Source organism: Pararge aegeria, chromosome 5 (assembly GCF_905163445.1).
Source record: "Pararge aegeria chromosome 5, ilParAegt1.1, whole genome shotgun sequence".
Lineage (NCBI taxonomy): Eukaryota > Metazoa > Arthropoda > Insecta > Lepidoptera > Nymphalidae > Pararge > Pararge aegeria.
The window spans coordinates 14,676,220-14,696,372 of NC_053184.1; the positions used below are offsets into that span (position 1 = coordinate 14,676,220).

The following is a 20,153-nucleotide window of genomic DNA, read 5'->3' on the forward strand; positions in this document are numbered from 1 at the left end:
CATTAATTTAAACATAGTGATTTGACTCGATTTTTGTGTTTGTTGTTATATAGTACTAACTCTGTTTCAACATGTTGAAAAGTGGACGTATAATCAATAGCCAGTCACGCGTATTGGTTGTGAAGTTAAAGGAATACTTTGAACGAACGAACACTTTACAATACATAATAATATCAATCAAGTACTGATACAAACTTGAATTGATTTATCGTGAGTATCGAGTACAGAGTCTTATGGTTCCATAACTAGTTACCTCGACTATAGCACTGATTCCTCAGATTATGGAGGGTAGAGGTAAGGAGAGTCATTTGTGTATATGAAAAAGTGTCGTCAAAATGTATTAAATTAGGATGGCGCCACATTTGCATCAGGGTAACTCTTAAAAGAAGCACCAAATATAAATATTGTTAGAGTAGGCTTGAAAAATAAACAAGGAAGTATGGAGATACAAGGAAGTAAGGTTATATTTACCACAATATTTTGTACAACGTAAGTTGTTGAAATTCTCAATAATTAACTACTTTAGTCGATAATGACATTAAATTTTTTAACTCGGCATACTTCAATTCATCTACGATTGCTACATTCATACCATACCCTGTGCATCCACCAGCGCCATTGTGGAGGATTTTTGAACTGTTATTTAGCGCAACAACTGGACACTTTTTCAACTTTTCTCCCATATAAGATGACTCTCCTTACCTCTACCCTCCATACCTCAGATACAGGACATAATCCAAGAACTACAAAAAACCACGATTTCTGAGGTGATTTTACGTCTACTACCAACATAATTTTTCTTTGACGTTTGACTTTTGAGTTTTGACGTGCGTAAGTCGACGTGAGAGAAGTACGGACTACGGACACGATTGGAGTTTATTTCGGCTAAGTTCAATTTGTGCATCGATTACGTTTCACATGATAGAATTGACTAAATATCCTAAAATAAAACACATCCTTACAGGCATTGTGACTTAATAAAGCATTTATAAATCATGGGTAAAGCCAAAAAGGGGAAGAAGAGTCAGTCAGTGGAAGACGGGTAATTTTGACTCTCAACATATGTTGATGTTGCTTTGGTTCATAATCTAGCTACGTATTATAATTTTTAACATATTTACAGTGACAGTGATGTGGAAACCACATCCATTGAAAACCTGAAGCCGGCTCAAAATAAAGGACCGAAGTGAGTGGTTTATAGGTTAACATTCATTTAATTCTTCACAATCTATTTCTCCTCATTATCATTGTATTATCAGGTCATAGGGATTTTTAAAGGTTACATACATGTAAATATAAACATGTGGACACAAATGGCTGTTCAGGTTTAAAAGGGATGGGACCAAAAGCCATACAGAAATGTAATAAATCAAAACTACTCTTTTCATATATTTATTGTATATTCATCAAACACATTCAACACAAAAAAAATCTCGGAAATCAAATTAAAATAACATGATGGAACTTTACAGTTTAAAATTATCATGCATCCATATGTTCAAAGATTAATGATATATTGACAAGTCAAAGACATACAAGATTGTACACATCTACTATATAGAATATTGTGTTTTGAAAACTAGCTAAAATAATATTAGATGCAGTCAGCTGTAAACTCAATAACATCCTTGAAGCATATTTAGCATATTTGCCCTATGAGAAGTGCAATATAGTGATGAAATTTATAATTTCACTATGGGACAGTGATCGAAGGATGGTAATCATATTAAAAATGCGAGAGTTTGTGAGGATGGATGTTGGTACATAACCAAGATGATTATGATGTTAGCATCAGATATATTCTAGCTTCTCGATTAACTCATATGCGTACGAAGTCGCGGGGGTCCGCTAGTAGCTGCATAAAAATACCCGGTAGGATACTTATCGTCGTATAGGTATTTGTGAAAGTTTAATCCAGCGTGGTGGACTACGGCCTAAACACTTCTCATTGTAGAGAGAGGGCACTATAGGGCTTAACATAATTGTATAAATCCTAGGATTTGCATATGATTGTTGGTGCCTTCAAGATATATCTTCAGAGAGAATCAAATTTCCTTACATACATCTTTTACTTTTATGTTTTATTTTCATTATGTTACTTAGAAGTAATTTTAGTGGTGGTTATAAAACTCCTAAAATATAATATAATAAGTGAAGTGACATAGTTGAAATTTATTAACTTATTTATCAATATCTGTGTAGAATATAAGCACTTTTAATATTTGATTAAACATGTAATTTGAAATTTTTTAGACAAGTTGATGACTCAGGTGAAAGTGAAGATGAAAAACCTAAAGCTAAGTCTAAACAGAAGAAATCATTTGACACAGAAGTAAAGGAGGTCACAAAGAATGTAAAGAATGTGTCAATTTCTAATAAGTCACAAAAGAAAAAAGTGGAAGATAGTAGTGAAGGTAACAGTTATTTTTATTATCCAATGACAAATTAGCACTGGACCACTATTTCACCTGATGGTGAGTACAGCTTAAGATATAAGTGAGCTATTCAGAAAATAGTATGGCAAAAGTCCTAAGAGTAAAAATCCTATATTATTTCTAATTTTGTCTCTGGGCTATTTTTAATTCATAATGCTACAAATAATTTTGAATGAATAACATATTTCATTATCCTCGGACTATTTCTATTGAAACATTTACTTAAAAAAAATATAAAATTTCTAAACACATCTGCTCAAAGGCTGTGATGGCAGAATATAACAGAGAAAATAAATATTCATTCTTACCCAGAACTTATTTGATCGTAAATTGACCCTGAGATCACCCATCTATAAAGCTTCACTGCACACTGCATTGCTTACAGACACCTCTTTAGAACAGTGATTATTATACTATCTATACATATAATAATATTGTATGTTGCTGTGTCTGTACATTTAAGATTTTTGCAAATAGATAACAGGGAGATGTAATAAATAAGTAATAGAACATAAAAATGCAGGTTTTGGAATTTTTGTCTGTTTGTCTGTATGTCGGTCATCATGCTAGAACTACTGAACAGATTTGAAAGGAATTTGGTACATTTATAGCTCATACTTACTTTTATATACTAAAAAATACTTTTCATACTATTTGAAACAATTGCTAGGTGTTGATTCATACATGATTGTTTTTAACCCTGCTATTTAAAAAAGAGGAGTACAAAATATTCCAAACCCTTTAATGTATTTCATTCATTACCATCCTTATCCTACAAATGATCTGATGAACACAAGCCTCCTCTCTTCAATAATTGAGGGAATAAGAGTATTGATCTGGATGTAAACGTATGATTGATTGTATTTAATTTTAGATGATTCAGATGAAGAAGAAAAGCCTAAAAAAAGTAAAAATAAGAAAGAAGAAAAAAGTGCATTTTCTCTTTTAGAAGTAGAAGATTCTGGCGGATCTGCACCTGAAGCTCCTCCGTCTTCTGATGATGAAAAACCTGTGCAAAAGCCACAAAAAAAAGCTGCACAAGAAAAGAAAGAACCATCGGGGAAAAAAGGAAAGAAAGCAAAAAGGAGGAAAGATGATAGTGACGAGGACATTGAAAAGGTTCTGGCTGAACTTGAAATGGAATATACTGGTGTTAAAAAGGAAGTAACTCCTGCACCTGAAGTAGAAAAACCAGCCGACGTTGTTGAAGAAAAACCTACCAAGACTAAGAAAAAAGGTAAAAAAGAAGAGCCGAAATTAGAAGAAAATGAAAAAGAGCCAGATGATAAAGAAAGTGACAATGAAAATGATATAACAATAAAAACTGCAGCACAAAAAAAGAAAGAAAAGAAAGAGCGAGAGAAGCAGAAAAAGTTAGAGGCAAAAAAAAAGGAACAAGATGGTAAAAAAGAACCAGCGGAGGCTAAAAAAGCACCACTACCCAAACCGGAAGAAAAAGTGCCGGAACCTGCTGAAGAAGTAAAAGATGAACTGAAAGCTCCATCAGAAGAAAAGGACGGAGAAGGTGACACACCAGCAGCAGAAGGGAAGAAAAAGAAAAAGGGTGATAAAGGCGATAAAGACGACAAAGGTAAAAAAGGCCCTACGAAAAAAACTCTTGCGGCTATGCAAGAGGCTTTAAAGAAGGTCAAAGAAGAGGAAGAACGTATGCAAAAAGAAGAAGAAGAAAGGATAAAACAGGAGGAGGAGCGAGAGAATCAAAGACTTGAAGCCATTCGATTAGAAAAAGAGCGAAAGGAAAGGAAGAAACAAAAGGAAAAGGAGAGAAAAGAAAGACTTAAGGCTGAAGGTAAACTGCTAACTCCCAAACAGAGGGCAGAAAAGGCGCGGGCTCAAGCTATGCTTGAATCTCTAAAGGCACAAGGTATCGAAATTGGATCTGCTGAGAAAAAACCCCCGCGACTTGGTACAAGAATTAAGCCAATGAAATTAAAAACACAAATGTCACAAGAAGCTCTTGTGACTCCAGTAGAAGAAAAGAAGATTGAATTTGAAGTAACCGATAAGAAGGTAAGGTTAAAATAATTTTAATTAGTTATGAGGTCAAGTCAATTAATTTGTTTACTTATATATAAATATGCAATGGATTAAAATTAAAATAATACGTTTAAGAAGAAGATTCTATTCTATTCTAATTCTATAAGTTCATTTTCCAGAGATTCACATTGTTTTTTTTTTGATGTTGCGTTGTTTTAATTTGCTAAATGTGTCAGAGATTAGCTTATAATATACTAATGAAAGCTTTTTAAGTTTTTGAAAATTATTGAATTTCTCGCAAAAATGTAATTCTCCACTTTGTTCTTGTAATCATCTTATCTTAAATTGAAACGCATATTGAGGGAGTTGAGAAAAATATGTAATCTACCATGTTACGGCACCAAACTCCCGACGAAAAAAAAAAAAATTTTGTTCATCCGTTTGGGAGATGCCACAGACAGACAGACACACACACACACAGACACACACACACACACAGACACACACATATGCACATACAAACATATACACGCACACACACATACACACCCATACATACATACATACACACCCATACATACACACATACACACCCATACATACACATACAAACACACGCACACACACACACACACACACACACACACACACACACACACACACATTTCACAGACACACACACAAACACGCTCACACGCACAGATTCGACAAATACCCATTGGGCTGATGGACGAAATTTTGAATGGGAAAATATTACATGGATCCACTCTAACAACTTCACCTAATTTTATCCCGGTGAAGCTGTTGGCAATTGAATATTTTTAAGCTGCACGTCTAGCGTCAACAAACACTCGAAAATGTTTTTTTCCGGGGCCCATTTTGGTGACGTCTTCTCATTTGGAATTGGTGATCCAAATAACAGAAAATTGTGTTTGCACTTGAGACGACATTGCGAAATGTTCGGGTAGCACTCTCATCATGATAATGCCATTTCTGAGGTTACAACGTATATCTTATGATATGACCATAGCGATTGTTTTTCAGCAAAATCAAGTATCACTTATTAAAACACCCATGTCATGTAAAAAAAATACCTACCTACTCGCTATTATGCAGTTTCATAAACTTCTATTTTGTATTATATTATTGACTTGTTACTTGTGATTAAATGTTTAAAATATTAATAATGTGTGTATATTATAAAGGAGGAATCGCCGAAAGAAGATTCACCTAAGAAAGAATCTGATACTGATTTAGTCAAAGATTCATGGGATGCTGAATCATCTGAAGAAGAGGAACCTGAAAAACCAGAACCATCTCCACCAACGAAAGCTGAAGGGAAACAATCTCAATCAGCTAAAGAAAAAGCAAATGAGGTAATAATATAAATAGCAATATATTTCTAAAAGATAACTTACAAGTGTTTTGCCCCGAAAATCTCATTTTGACCTTTTACGCTGAAACAGACATTTCTAACACCTAGGATATAACTTTTGATTTTAAAATAAGCGTTAAAATATAAGATTCTACAATTGTTTGACCTTTTTATACCTTGGCATATCTTCTAAATTGTTTAGCTAGATATGTAAGTCTTTCGGTGGTTTTAGATTGATAGTAATTTAGGAATTATTAGAATTATATTATTATGTTTATTTAGAAGGAAGAAGAAGAAAGTTCAGATGAAGAAGACGACAGTTCAGAGGAAGAATCTAGTTCTGAAGAAGATTCAGATGACGATCAAATGACAGATGCTCAAAAGAAGAGGGAATTGGTTCTGAGGAGATTGGAGGTTAGTTCTAAGCATACCCTTTTTCTCCTAAATTTAGGGTTGGAACATCTCCTAAAATTAGGGTCTGTGTCCGTAATTGGTTGGCCAGAAGCGTCCGTTGTACGTGTGGCCGTTGGTGCGGTTTCCAGATAGATCACTTTAGCCAGCCGAGCTCACTCCAGAAGCTTAGCAGGCCGCACAGGTCTCTGAGTGCTTTAGGAAGTGATGCTAAGAAGCCAAGGTGTGCTACGCGTTGTTCTGTTACTCCATTACATAGGAGCATTGCGTGTATTAGTATTTTCTCTGTGTCCACGCATGCTTGTACAGAGGACTGTCCGTTATACCAAAACTAGATGGTTGGTTATTTAAAGGGCAGTGCCCTGTTATTTTAACTTCTGTCTTTAGTTTAACCCCGTTCAGTTCCAGTGAGTTGGCTGTTAGTCGTAGGTTGAGGTAGGTTCCCTTGTTCCTTCCCGTGTTCGCGCTCTTTTGTGTAGACCCATAACTACGAACTAGTGCGATGCGAATTATTAACGCAGAAAAGTACTAGGCGAATTACTGCGATGCGATTTCGTGTGGCACGAAGTCTGTCAACCATTATTTTTTTATTTAGTTACTTTAGTAATTCCAATCTAGGTAGTGACGTTGACTGTAGAAGTAGAAATATATAGGAAGAACAGGCGAAAACTTTTGGTTTATTACTTTTATTACTATAATGAGCGCTGATCGGAAATATTCTTTTCGTTGCACGTGTTTGATAATGGAGAAAGATATTTTTCTTATTTCTGTCCGCAAGCAGTTTTGCTGTTTCAGTCTGAAGTGCGTGGTTACACTTTCTCGGTAAGTGTTGCTCTGTTAACCTGCGAAGGTTGTAAATTGGTAGCCGTCAGATGGAAGAAAGAGCAATACATTTTTATCAATTTCATTATTAATATTATTTGTTAAACCGGCAATTCCATTATGTCAGAACTTGCAACTCTCCACATCAGTGTTTTTCATGACACGGCTCCATTGATGTGAAGACATATTTCGGGACCCCCCCTAACCGTTGCTTTTTTCCATGTATTTTATTTTGTGACAAACATTAAATCCAACATTAATTTTTAAAAATAATTAGGGTTCGGATAAATAGGTACATAATTAAGAATCTAAACCCCTTTTTTGTACATTAAAAGCATCGCGAATAGGTAAGGTAATTTAGGCGCATATGAAACGAGCGGAAATCTGTTGACACTTTATTTATTTTTTACTGCAGTAGCTTTCCCAACCTTTTAAAACTCTCCTATAGAAGCTCCACAACCCCCGTAAACAGGCCCCCTAGAAGGGTCGCGACCCACACGTTGAAAAACAAGGTTCTAAATATTACTGTTCATGACAACCCGTTGATAGATAGACAAAAATACAGCGGTGGCATAGCAATAGGTTCGGTTTCTATTTGGGTACGGAGCTAAAAACTCTTATGTTTCTTTTTGAGTAATTATGTTTGTATGTCATAGAAACGCCGGGAGGAGAATGAAAAGAACAAAGTCAACAACCCATTACGTGCAGCTGTGGTTTGCGTGCTTGGACACGTAGACACGGGCAAGACCAAGATCCTGGACAAGTTACGCAGAACGAATGTGCAGGATGGCGAAGCGGGTGGTATTACGCAGCAGATCGGAGCCACAAACGTACCTATCGAGAATATAAAGGAGCAAACAAAACATGTCAAAGGGGTAAGATTTTCTTTTTCATTAAATTGAGAGCTCAGCTCTTGTCAGTGTAGCTCTCTCCAACCTTCTCTGTCTTTCAGATCTTTTATTTGTTTCAAAAAAACTCAGTCTCGGTCGTCCTTTTACCCTTTTCCACCCATATTATCCCTTTTTCAAGTAAAAATGGAGTTAGTAAGATTGTTTCTTGACTCTATTTTCATTTCAAAAGTGGTTTATTCATGTAGACCTTATCATAAGTACTTGTGACGCGTTCATACATTTAACATGTTAACACTAATGTTAGATGATGGTGATAACTGCATTCGTTAACTTAAAACTACGAGGTTTCCAAACGCGCCCTGGTCTAAGAAGAACCCACAAAAGTCTTAGCCAGGTTTTTTTATGTTACCATCATCTCACAGTCGAGTTAATGTTTCACAATATAATTTCTTTTACAGGTGAATGAAATATCTTTCAAGTTACCAGGTCTACTCATCATTGACACACCTGGCCACGAATCTTTCAGCAATCTCAGGAACAGAGGCTCTTCATTGTGTGATATTGCCATTCTGGTAAGTCTTCATTTCAACTAATATAACCAAATCGAGTTTTTTATCATTACAGTTTGCTTATAAATAAATTTGCTCATTCATAAATTTCTGACTTAATAGTTAACACCTTTTAAATGAAACTATAGAATCCATTGTATAATCAATAAGTATTAGAAACGCAAAAGTATATATATATATGTTCGCTTATCTACGTAAGGTTGAACAAATAAATCGATCTTACCGTCATTTGACCGAATAACACCGATATGGGTTTGTTAAATTCATATTCAAAAATGGTTTATTCATGTAGATTTCATCACAGGCACTTATGAAGCGTTCATACATATAACATGTTATCACAAAATTTAGGTGATGGTGATAACTACATTCGTTAACTTAAAACTAAAGCTAGGAGGGTTTCAAACGCGACCTGGTCTAAGAAGAGCCCGCAACAAACTAAGCCCGTTTTTTTTTTGTTATCACCATCTCATAGTCGAATTAATATTTAGCTATAAAGTTAGCGCAATTCATACCCAAGCTTTTTATCATATATGTAATCTTAGGATCCCTAGGATTTTTCTGTAAGCTTACGTTTTATATAAACTTTGAACTTATGGAGAGACATCTCAAGGATTTCATCTCTTCTTTGTTATAATATAATATACAATTGCCCTTAAATGGATAACTAATTTTATGCAGCCTAATAAACTACTAGTTAATTTTCACTTCTAATATTAATTTAAAAAATTTGAAGTCATAATTTTTACTACTTTAAATTTATTTCTTAAAGATTATCTTGGGCCCATTTTATGTTTTGCACGAACAGCCCTCTTCTGCAGTACAAAAATAGAATCAATAACAGCAGCATTACCCCATAATAATATGCCGTAGGACTTAATGCTCTAAAAGTTACTAAAATACACAAGCCTGGCAGTTCCTATATCTGTCATACGACGTATCTTTTTACCGCGAATTTATCTGTGGGCCTCATTTAAGTTTAGCATCTAACGTTATACCTAGAAATATTTGCGTATCCACCAGATCCAATTCCTCATTATTAAGTCTTACGAAGGTTTTTACTTCTACCATACCCCTACCACGTAAGCCCGCTTCCATCTTAGACTGGACCTTCACTAACCATGTATGTGATGATGCAGTCCAGTACCAGGATAAACCGGTTTTTTTCCTACAGGTTGTTGATATAATGCACGGGCTGGAACCGCAGACGATCGAGTCTATAAACTTATTGAAACAGAAGAAAACGCCATTTATTGTGGCCTTGAACAAAATCGACCGTCTCTACGACTGGCAAAGTGCTCAGAGGAAGGACCTACGAGATATACTGAAGTTGCAGCAACCCAATACTCAATTGGAATTCGAGAAGAGAACCAAAGATGTGATAATCCAGTTTGCGGAACAGGTAACTGGACTTTAAAATATTATATTGATCACTTTAAAAAAAACTGTAAGTCTCTAAAACTAAATCTAAACAATCTCTTTATTGTTAGCTAGTATATATTTGGACCCCTTAAGGCGCCGATGCCATCCAAAAGTCAAGTAAAGTCTTATTATCTGTTTGCCAAAATAATTTCTGGATCACTTTTAACTAATAACACTTTTATTATAGTTTGTAGTATCTTCATTATTATTTTTGTTTTATTATTTCTTGAGTATCATTTATATTGTTGAAGAACGTCTAAATTCCATAATATATGCAAAGTTAGCCTGTAAGTGGGGTATACAATGTATAAGTTATACTATTATCATTATGTTTATACTAGAGAGATATATATATATATATATATATATATATTTGCATTGTATACAACGTTAGCTTCCTATTAATAAAATTAATAAAAACTTAAAATATGATATGAATTATGATACTTTTCTTCGATATTATATCTAAAAATTTGGTCTACGGAACATGCGTTCTTGAGTCTGATACCCTGGTCAGGCCTGTTTTATTTGGTATGGAGATTTCCTCTAAAAAAACAGTTTATCTTTATAATTCGTTCTTGTTTACAATGGAGAGGGAGCGGAAATTTAATATTTCGCTACTTTCTTACAACACGTTTAAAATTTTAATGAGTTTTGTTTCTGAAATATTTGAAAGGTTAACGTTTTAGTCGGAATAAACAAGAATAGTCAAAACGCCTGGCGCATTTGGAAAATGTTCTCGTCGCCCGTGCCTCAGCGAGCACGCTAAGCAATGCCCAGCAATGGGACATAAGTAGACTGAGGATGACTACGAAAACCATAATGACTAGTAGAGATCGCTGTGTTGTTCTTTCGTTCGAATAAAAGTGGATACATTCTTTCTTTGATTCATTAATTCTTTCATTAATTCATTCATTCTTTCATGTTATTTCCAGGGTTTGAATGCAGCTCTATTCTTTTCGAATCCAGACCCGCGCACTTATGTGTCCCTGGTACCAACGTCAGCTGTGACAGGCGAGGGTATGGGCAACTTGTTGGCCATGATCGTCCAAGCGTGCGAAGGGCCACTACATAAGCGACTTGTGTTCTCACATCACCTGCAGGCAACTGTGCTTGAGGTAAAGACTTTGACTATTTTTTGCCTAGTATTTACTTTTGCCATCGTCGACATATGTTGTTTAGAGTGATTATATTTTTCCAAGTCACGGTTGCACGTAATACCGCCGTCGTCTCTTATAGGAGACGTTTTTTTTATTTCACTACAAGATAGCGGGCTAAGAAGGAACGCTAAGTCGGTTAGCGCCACGTATTTGCTGGTAGGCTAGTGACTAGTTACGGCCTCCCACCAGACAAGAGAAAAATCTAGAAATTTTAAATTCTCATATTGCCCAACTTAACACGTTGGCTGCTGAAAACACAACATTTGTGTTTTAAAACTACGTAACGCGTGTGCGGCTCGAACACGCTAGGCGTGTTAAAATAAATGTACCTACAAGGATGCGGCCGAACACGCTGGGCGTGTTTTTTCGGCGTTCTGCGAGTGCGGCAAACACAAACGCTGTGTTGTTTAAATATACTGTTAGAGCGGCCTTTACGCAACAAGTGTGTTATACGTTACCGCAAGTACGTTTTATTAAATATTAGTTAAGCGTTAACGCAATCACGTTTTATTATATATTAGACAATATACCTACTTAAAATTCGTTGTTTTGTGAGTTATCTAATCATTATACATGAGTGTTTTTCTTAATAAGTCCCATGCCATCGAGAGAATCGACCATCACACGTATAACTAACAAGTTCATATAAAAAACATGTTTTCGACCAAATATTTGCAACAATAGTATAATACCATCGATCACTAAATAATACCCACCTAGATAGTAGCATTGTTTTAAAATATTTTATAGGGACGCGAAGTAGATATTGATATCGATATAGGATCGTCGTCCTATATTTTAGCATACTCTACAATGTTTTTCTGCAATAAAGGTATCCGCAACATAAGTTTGACGTCTATTTGTATATTTTTTAATATTTGTACGCCTGAGTTCGCCTGCACTATTTTCATTGGTATCGGTATCGTCAATAATTTATTTTATAAATATCGGTTTGCATTCCATTATACCGACAGAATTACAAAACGATGCATCCGCATCCTTATTTTTTCTTATCGTCTTAAATAAACGTTATCGGTGCGGCCAGCGGTACCAATAAACTACTCAGGAATGAGTTACTATTGTTTCGAATTTAAAAGTAAATTTAACAATGGTTCTGTATATTTACGGGAAGGATTATTATATTTAAAATGCATATTATTTTAAAATTTGCTTCTTTGTCGGCAATCCGCATTCGTATGTAAGTAGGTATTTAATACTGTTTTTTTACTTATTTATTTATCATGATTCGTAAATGACATTCACAAGTTACACACAGGTTAACGTTGCCGCGATTTTGAATATAGTAAAATAGTGTACCTACCAGATGTAAAGCCACTATATTTAAAGCTCTTTAGAAAATGATTATTTTTGAAAAAAAGAAAATCTGTGTTGACTACATTAAAGTTTTATTTTATTTTATCCAACAAAAAAATACAAATTGCTATTCAAATGCGACAAGTGTTGGGTTTTCATGTTGTTCAATAAATAAATGAGAAAATACGAGTGATGTAATAACACACCTGTTGCGTAAAGGCCGCATAGCTGTCGCGATAAGTTTAAACACGCCAGGCGTGTGGGGCCGCAAGCTCGTAGCGCCTGTTTCGAATACGCTTCACCAGTGCTGAAAACACGCCTAGCGTGTAATCCTGCCGCACTCGTGTACCGTATTTGTTAATGTTAGGCAGCAGTCAACGTGTTAAAACCACAACGCTCACCGCATTTTCACACGAACATCTTCCAGTTGTTGGAATCGAATCCAAGGCATTGGAGTCAGAAAGCAGGGCTGTCCACTGCGCCAGTCGGCAGTCGATTACTAAATGTAACGCATTGTTGTAGGTAAAAGCAATCCCCGGTCTTGGCACGACGATCGACACAATCCTGATCAACGGTACTCTCCACGAAGGCGACACTGTAGTACTCGCGGGAACCGATGGGCCTATCGTCACGCAGATACGTTCTCTCCTCATGCCGCAACCAATGAAGGAGCTGAGAGTTAAGGTAGGTTTTAAGGCCCATTTTATACATATATACAATACTAGTAATTAAAAAAATATATATACTACGAAATTACACACATCGCCACCTAGCCCCAATGTAAGCGTAACTTGTGTTATGGGTACTAAGATAGCTGACGAATATTTCTATAAATTATAATACACAGAATTACTTATTATATACAGATCAACACCCAGACACTGAAAACATTCATGTTCATCACAAAAACACATTCCAGTTGTGGGAATCGAACCCACGGCCATGACTCAGAAAGCAGGTTCGCTGCCCACTGCGCCAGTCGGCCGTCAAATACAAACCTTCTCCCTCATTTCTACGCATTATACCCCGACCCACTGCATCGACTCGGCCGCCTGCGCTTTTACCGCTTGTAATTTGGATCCTCGCGACCGTAGCGTAATTTAAATTTAAATACTTAGTTTATTTCTATCAGATGCAAAAAAAATCGGATGGATATTTCCTGAGCTTAGCGTGTTCTTACAATTACACTTTCACCGCCCATTTAAAACTCCTTGGGAGTGGAATTTCATACAAACTTTCAAGAAACCCTAGGGTTAAAATTGGACTATGAAATGCAAAAGATTTAGAATTTTAATATTATGTATACAGAGTGTAAATGAAAACCGAAATAATACATCAGAGGCTTTAGAGGTACATTATTTACTGTCTCTGAGCCTTATCTGTGAAACCGAAACTAAAAGTTTTTGAGTCAGTGGTTTACTTATCGTTTTTACTGCAAGAAATCAGATTCAGCCCTAACATCACATGCAAAATTAAAATGCATGCAAATGACTCCTGTCACTTTATAAAATACGCGTAGCGTAGGTACTATGCACGTGTCGTTAAGTAAACACCGATAATGTTTTTAATTAGTTCGTATGGAAAAATTAATATCCTTATCTTTTGATTTAATATTTTTACTGGGTGATTCCTTATGCATCCTTCAACAGTATTTCGTAATTCGGGTACACATTGTATATTTTTAATTTTACATTAATAAAAATATAAAAATCTATATATATAAAAGGAACTTTTATTAGTTGCACCATTTATAACACAAGAACGGCTGGACTAATTTTTATGATATTTGATTCTTTGGATTTCTCTTAGTCCTGAATAGGATGATAAGTTTTAAAATATAACATTCATCAAAAATAAGGTAAGAAGTTCGCTGGGACAGCTAGTTATTAATAAATGAATTTAGATAATTATTTTAATTTTGTTTAAAAATAATATCACACGTATAATTTCCTTTCTATCAGAATGCGTACATAGAACACAAGGAAGTAGTGGCTGCTCAAGGAGTGAAGATAGCTGCCAAAGAGTTGGAGAAAGCAATCGCTGGACTCAATTTGCTTGTGGCTCAGAAACCGGACGAAGTTGATGTTTTGAAGTAAGTTAGCTACATAACTTTTTTTTTGTTTATCTAAGAATCTTAAGAAAGAACATAATTATTATACTTTTTGTTATTTATAATTTTACTATATGTTTATGTGGTGTACAATAAAAGTGTATTCATTCATTCATTCATAATTTTTCTAAGCAATATTCTTCAATTTGAATCATTTTATTTTAACAAGGAACAGTCGAAAAATCGAAAAATCGAAAATTTTGTATGGGAATTAAAGCTTCGGATACCTTTAAATAGATGCCGTTCTGTACGTGACGTGATTTTTTAACTTGTAATGTAAACAAATATTTCATTACTTTTCTTAGAAATGTGTTTTAAGAGTGGTAGGTTTCGGCTGTGGCTAGTTACCATCCTGCCGACAAAAACAGCCACCAAATGATTTTGCGTTCCGGTATAATGTCGCGTAGATGAAAATTATGGATTTCTTATAATTGTAATACCCCTAACAGCAACAATGAGGTCTTTAGTTCGGCGCTCTACACCATAGCGTATCGGTATGTAAATAACAAAACGTTTTGGTGCTAATTTATAGATGTCGACCATATAAGGATGCTATATGCCACATAAGCTCAGATCGTATAGCTTGTCTGTTTTAGAAAATTTAAAAGATTCAAAATTTATATCAACTAGGCCTAATATAAGCACTTTTGAATCGTCAAGCCTGTTTGTGTGTAGTGACTCTACCACCGGTTCGGAAGGCAGATTCTACCGAGAAGAAGCCGGCAAGAAACTCAGCAGTTGCTCTTTTCCAATATCAACAATTTACATTTTAAAATTCATTTTTCTATCTTGTGTGAGATGAAAGCGGAGCCGGATGCTTCCAAGCAACCTTGTCATTAAGAAATTCATCAATTGTAAAGTATCCTCGCTGTATGTGTTTTAACACATTCTTTAATCTTATGCATCCGAAGGGCCAAAATTACAAATATATACTCAATCCGACAAATGACTTCTGCACCTTTCGCAGACGATATGCAGATGTTACTAATTTATGACCATTCCTTGTCCAGTCGACTGTTTATATCAACTTTTTGTTTATATAGACCAATATGTTGTCTGAAAGAAAGGAAAACACGATAAATTTGTTCCTTATTCCTAATCTATGCAATAAATGTAACTTACTTTTAATTATCTTTAGAGAGGAGGTGGCTAGAGAGCTGAAGTCTGCTCTATCGTCTATCAAACTGTCAGAACGCGGTGTGTACGTGCAAGCATCTACCCTCGGTTCGCTTGAAGCCTTGCTCGAGTTTCTTAGGACTAGCAAAATTCCTGTGAGTGTTATTTATTTGGCAACAAGGTCCATAAAATGCTGTGCAAAACAGAATACAATTTTAGTTATGTAAAAATACTATATTAACAAAGTTCGGCATTTTGAAGAGTGCGTTCCTCAAAGATGTTAAATAGGCGTATTGCATTTACGACGGTAGTATGTGCCTCGACGGTTTATAATAATCCACTTATAAATTGGCCCTCGACGGTTTATTGCGCCGATAAAAATCCACTTGCAATTTGACGAATGAATATGACATTTTTTGGTTTTTTTTATATAAAATAAATACTTTATTTTATAACTAGCTGTTGCATTCATAATGGGTTTCTCACAAATCCCGTGAGAACTGTTTGTTTTTATTGTGATAAAAAGTGGTATGTTACTCTCCATTATTTCAACTCATTCTATGCCATAAAATCAAGTTCTTTGGTTGCTCAGTTAAGGCCAAAAAGTAAAGTAAGGAAAAAAATAAATAAACTCACATCTTTCACACTCAAATCTTTCGCGTTACATTTTTGCATTAACAATATTAGTAAATGATTAACTTTTTTTTATGTCAACAGTACTCCGCTATCAGGATAGGACCGGTGGTGAAACGTGACGTCATGAAGGCATCCGCCATGTTGGAACACGACTCTCAGTACGCCACCATTTTGGCTTTTGATGTGAAGGTAAGTCGATCGATTATAATTTTTAATGACTAGATAACTAACTGATAACCAGTGGCGTGCATAGCCCTTGGACCCAGGGTATGCACAAGGTGTTAAGCACAAACATAAAGTAAAATTTATATTTTAGATATGTCGGTTTATAATCAAATTACTTTACGAAAGTTATATTTTTGATTGATTTAATACTATCGTCTATCTACTGCTAATTGAATAAAAGTACATACCCTGATATACGTCACAAAATTATGACACACCATTCGGCAGCATTTTCTAAGCACACTGATGATGAGAATATTTTTTCCAACATATGTTTTTAGCGTCTTGATGAAAATTATTAATATCAGAATATCCTTTATCATTCCACACTTTACGTATATTGGACAATAAAACAAAAGGAAAGCAAAATAATCGATTGGTGTGTACAAAGCCGCTTAGTCAAGAATAGTTTTCGTAATATTTATTATTAAACATACGTGTTACTTTATCACCTTTTTTTGTGGATATTTGTAACATTGGTACACACCTTCCTTTGCGAATGATTTCTAATTTTACGATATAGGGATAGAAATTAAAGTTGTCTCTAAGTACTTTTTCCAGGCACACTGAACCCAAACAAAGACCGCAGGAATATGCTTTCATTATAAAATGAATGAATAAACTATAAAATAACGTTAACACATTAAACTATCACTACTCAAACTTTTATAAGTTGCTGAATTTATGCACTTGAACCGTTTATTTATCACCAACGCCATAGAGCATTGTTCGAAGGTAAACAATAATGGCGATCGAATATGCTAATGATAATATTGCAATCGAAATTAGTCAAAATATGTCTTTAATTTTTTTGTATGGGTACGAACGCTATTTTATTTTGATATGTCAAAAATAAATAGAAACAATATTTATTGTTAACTTTCTCACTTTTCAATAATTCCTAGAATACTTTTCATAAAAAAATTAAACATGTAATTGATTATCCACTTCCGTAAGCAGTGCTTATAGACACCCATACATAGAGAATTTATGAATGAAACTGTTCTTGTGTGAACCGATGCTAATCTTGTAAGTACAAGCGCACGATTATAACATTACACGACACACACTACTAACTTGCACGCACACACCTAGCAGAACGATTCTTTCTTTGGGCGTGCTTATTTTATTTGATATTTCTATGCAACAGTAGAGGGCGTCATATGTCGAGTGATTCATAATAATTGATTTACCCTGCAATCGATAACATGAGATTTAAATAATAATATAGGTATTTTCACGTGTTTTAAAAGGTAAATGTTTAGCATTTACGGTTAAAAATTAAAATACGAAGTAGAAGTTTTTATTTTGTACGCTATACGCCTCGCGCGCGCTGGTTGCGCTGTCGCCTGTCTAGCGACAATTGACCTAGAAGTTTGGCCGCTCATTACTAGATGGCGCTTTCATATATTTTTTACTTAGTGTTTTTTTAATTACAAAACTTTAATGGTCCTATCTGAAGGTTCTTTAAGACCCTGAGGGTAGGGTATGCACTGCTTATTTGCATATATGCAATGCACGCCACTGCTGATAACTGGCCGTTGTCCGCGACTTCGCTATAATCACTTATCGAAAATCCCGCGGGAATTTCGATAAGTGATTTTAGTTTTTGTATGCATATATGTATGTATGTTTTACTATTTGTATGCAACATTTCATCAAGATCGGTTTAGTTTGAAACGAGGGAACGTGTGGGGTGGGTGGTTGTCTTCTTGGATGTATATGTATAACACTATGACAAATTTCAAATCCAAGATGGCCGCCACCACAAAATGGCGAATTTCATTTTTTTTTCTCCACAATTCCCTTAATGTTGATGTTCCCTCAAATAAAAGGGCCGGTCTAGTAAAATAATGTACACTAATAATAGTTGGGGGTTTTAAATTTTTACTTAATACTAGCGGACCCCAGCGCCATCTGTCGGGCTAATTTGTGAATCTAAACCATCCATCGTGACACCCAAACGTATACCTAAAAATTCATTCAAATCGGTCCAGCCGTCTAGGTAGGGTAGTGACATACACACGCATATATAAATTATTTAAATTATATATTTATTTAAATACAGATTGAACGCGACGCACAAGAAATGGCTGATAACCTGGGCGTGAAGATATTCGCGGCGGACATTATATACCACTTGTTCGACAAGTTCACGGCTTATCGTGAGGAGTTGAAACAGAAGAAACGCGAGGAGTTCAAGCACATTGCCGTGTTCCCTTGCAAGCTCAAGGTGAGTTTAACGTCGTTAGTTGTAATGGATTCAAGCAGGCGCTACTTTCCGGAATTCAATGACTTCAGAATAATCCCAGTAGGCCAGTTGCTAGCGAACCATTTATAAGTAACTGCTAGGGAATTCTCGGTAGTATTCCTTACAGAAATTCAGTCACTACCTTCAATAAGTAAGCAAAGAGTATAATAGTTGGACCATAAATTCCTAAGCATTAAGCATTCCACTTAGCAGGCAAGGATTAAGACGTTATCAAATGGTTTGAGTAAGTCCAAAAAAATGTCAAGAGCCTGTCTCTCCATCAAGTACCTACTCTTACTTTTGAGTCCTTATTAGAAACTTCCTTTCTACATTCGGATTGATTATTGTGGATAACTTGATTATTTCGAGATAGTTTTTTCGTATAATGCTTTTTAAAATTAATTGTATATTTTTAAATGGATTGGATAAGATAGGAAATACCGCTTTTATACAAAAACTTTTAAGAAACTTTGTTTAATTGTAGGAAAAGCACAATCTAAGAATGCATACGAAAGTAAATAGTTTTAAAGTGAAAAGTAAAAGTCAAATATTTCTTTATTCTATTATTTTTCTATGTTTTTTCCTTTTACGCCATTGGTTGCCTGGAAGAAATCGCTATGTAGCGATAAGGCCACCAAATTGTACTCTCTTGATTTGTATTTATATCTTTGTAACTACTTTTTGTTTCTTTGGTGTACAATAAAAGTGTATTCATTCATTCATTCATTATTCAAATAGGCACATAGAAGGCACTTTTGATGTACATTACATGTTAAAATAGACATAGAAGTGAGTTGATGGCAATAACTAAATTCTTAAACTTAAAATAAAGCTACGAGGGCTACTACTTCCAAACGCGTCCTGGTCCAAGGAGAAGCCCACAACAAACTTAGCGTGTTGTTTTTTTTTTGTTATAACAATCTCACATAGTCATTTAAAACTATTAAAGAAGCAATCTGGTTAGAGCAATAAGTTACACCCAAGCTTTTATTTCGTTGACGTAGTCCCTGATACTATAATAGGACTTTTCAATAAGCTCAGAATTGTTTCAGATTATGCCGCAATTCGTATTTAACTCCCGAGACCCAATCGTCGCTGGTGTGATGGTAGAAGCCGGCGTTGTCAAAGAAGGGACGCCTATTTGCGTACCAAGTAAAGAGGTACGTTACGTAGTTGCTAACTCTAGTTAAGTTGATCGGAATCCTACTTTCGATTGTAATAAACTTTCAGATCAAAGAACCCCCAAATGTAACAGTAATAGTAACAAACAATACTTTAAGCAAAAAAAAAAAATCTTATCCATAGACTCCTTATGAATACGTTACAATTGTCGATTATGATCAAACAACCTCAAAAGTTAAAGTAATTTTTTTTTTTTATGTAGCAAAAAAAAAACAATTCATATAGTTAGGGCGTAAAGAACAAGCAAACAAAAAAACTTTCCCATTTATAATATTA

The 20,153-nt window shown here is 35.0% G+C and overlaps 1 protein-coding gene across 2 annotated transcripts in view; it reads left to right on the plus strand.

The window, feature by feature from the left end:
- Nucleotides 1-836: 836 nt before the first annotated feature.
- LOC120623682 (eukaryotic translation initiation factor 5B) overlaps nt 837-20,153 on the plus strand; it is a 36,389-nt gene continuing 17,072 nt past the window's right edge. Inside the window, exons 1-16 of one of the 2 annotated variants that reach the window (XM_039889853.1) lie at nt 837-1,042; nt 1,124-1,186; nt 2,254-2,414; nt 3,310-4,466; nt 5,639-5,809; nt 6,091-6,222; nt 7,698-7,916; nt 8,351-8,464; nt 9,636-9,863; nt 10,819-11,001; nt 12,880-13,041; nt 14,319-14,449; nt 15,606-15,738; nt 16,301-16,408; nt 18,513-18,677; nt 19,748-19,855. In XM_039889853.1, coding sequence (XP_039745787.1) covers nt 996-1,042; nt 1,124-1,186; nt 2,254-2,414; nt 3,310-4,466; nt 5,639-5,809; nt 6,091-6,222; nt 7,698-7,916; nt 8,351-8,464; nt 9,636-9,863; nt 10,819-11,001; nt 12,880-13,041; nt 14,319-14,449; nt 15,606-15,738; nt 16,301-16,408; nt 18,513-18,677; nt 19,748-19,855 — 3,282 coding nt within the window. In that variant the 5' untranslated portion in view covers nt 837-995. The remainder of the gene's footprint in view (nt 1,043-1,123; nt 1,187-2,253; nt 2,415-3,309; nt 4,467-5,638; nt 5,810-6,090; nt 6,223-7,697; nt 7,917-8,350; nt 8,465-9,635; nt 9,864-10,818; nt 11,002-12,879; nt 13,042-14,318; nt 14,450-15,605; nt 15,739-16,300; nt 16,409-18,512; nt 18,678-19,747; nt 19,856-20,153) is intronic. The other variant, XM_039889854.1, reaches the window with a different exon arrangement.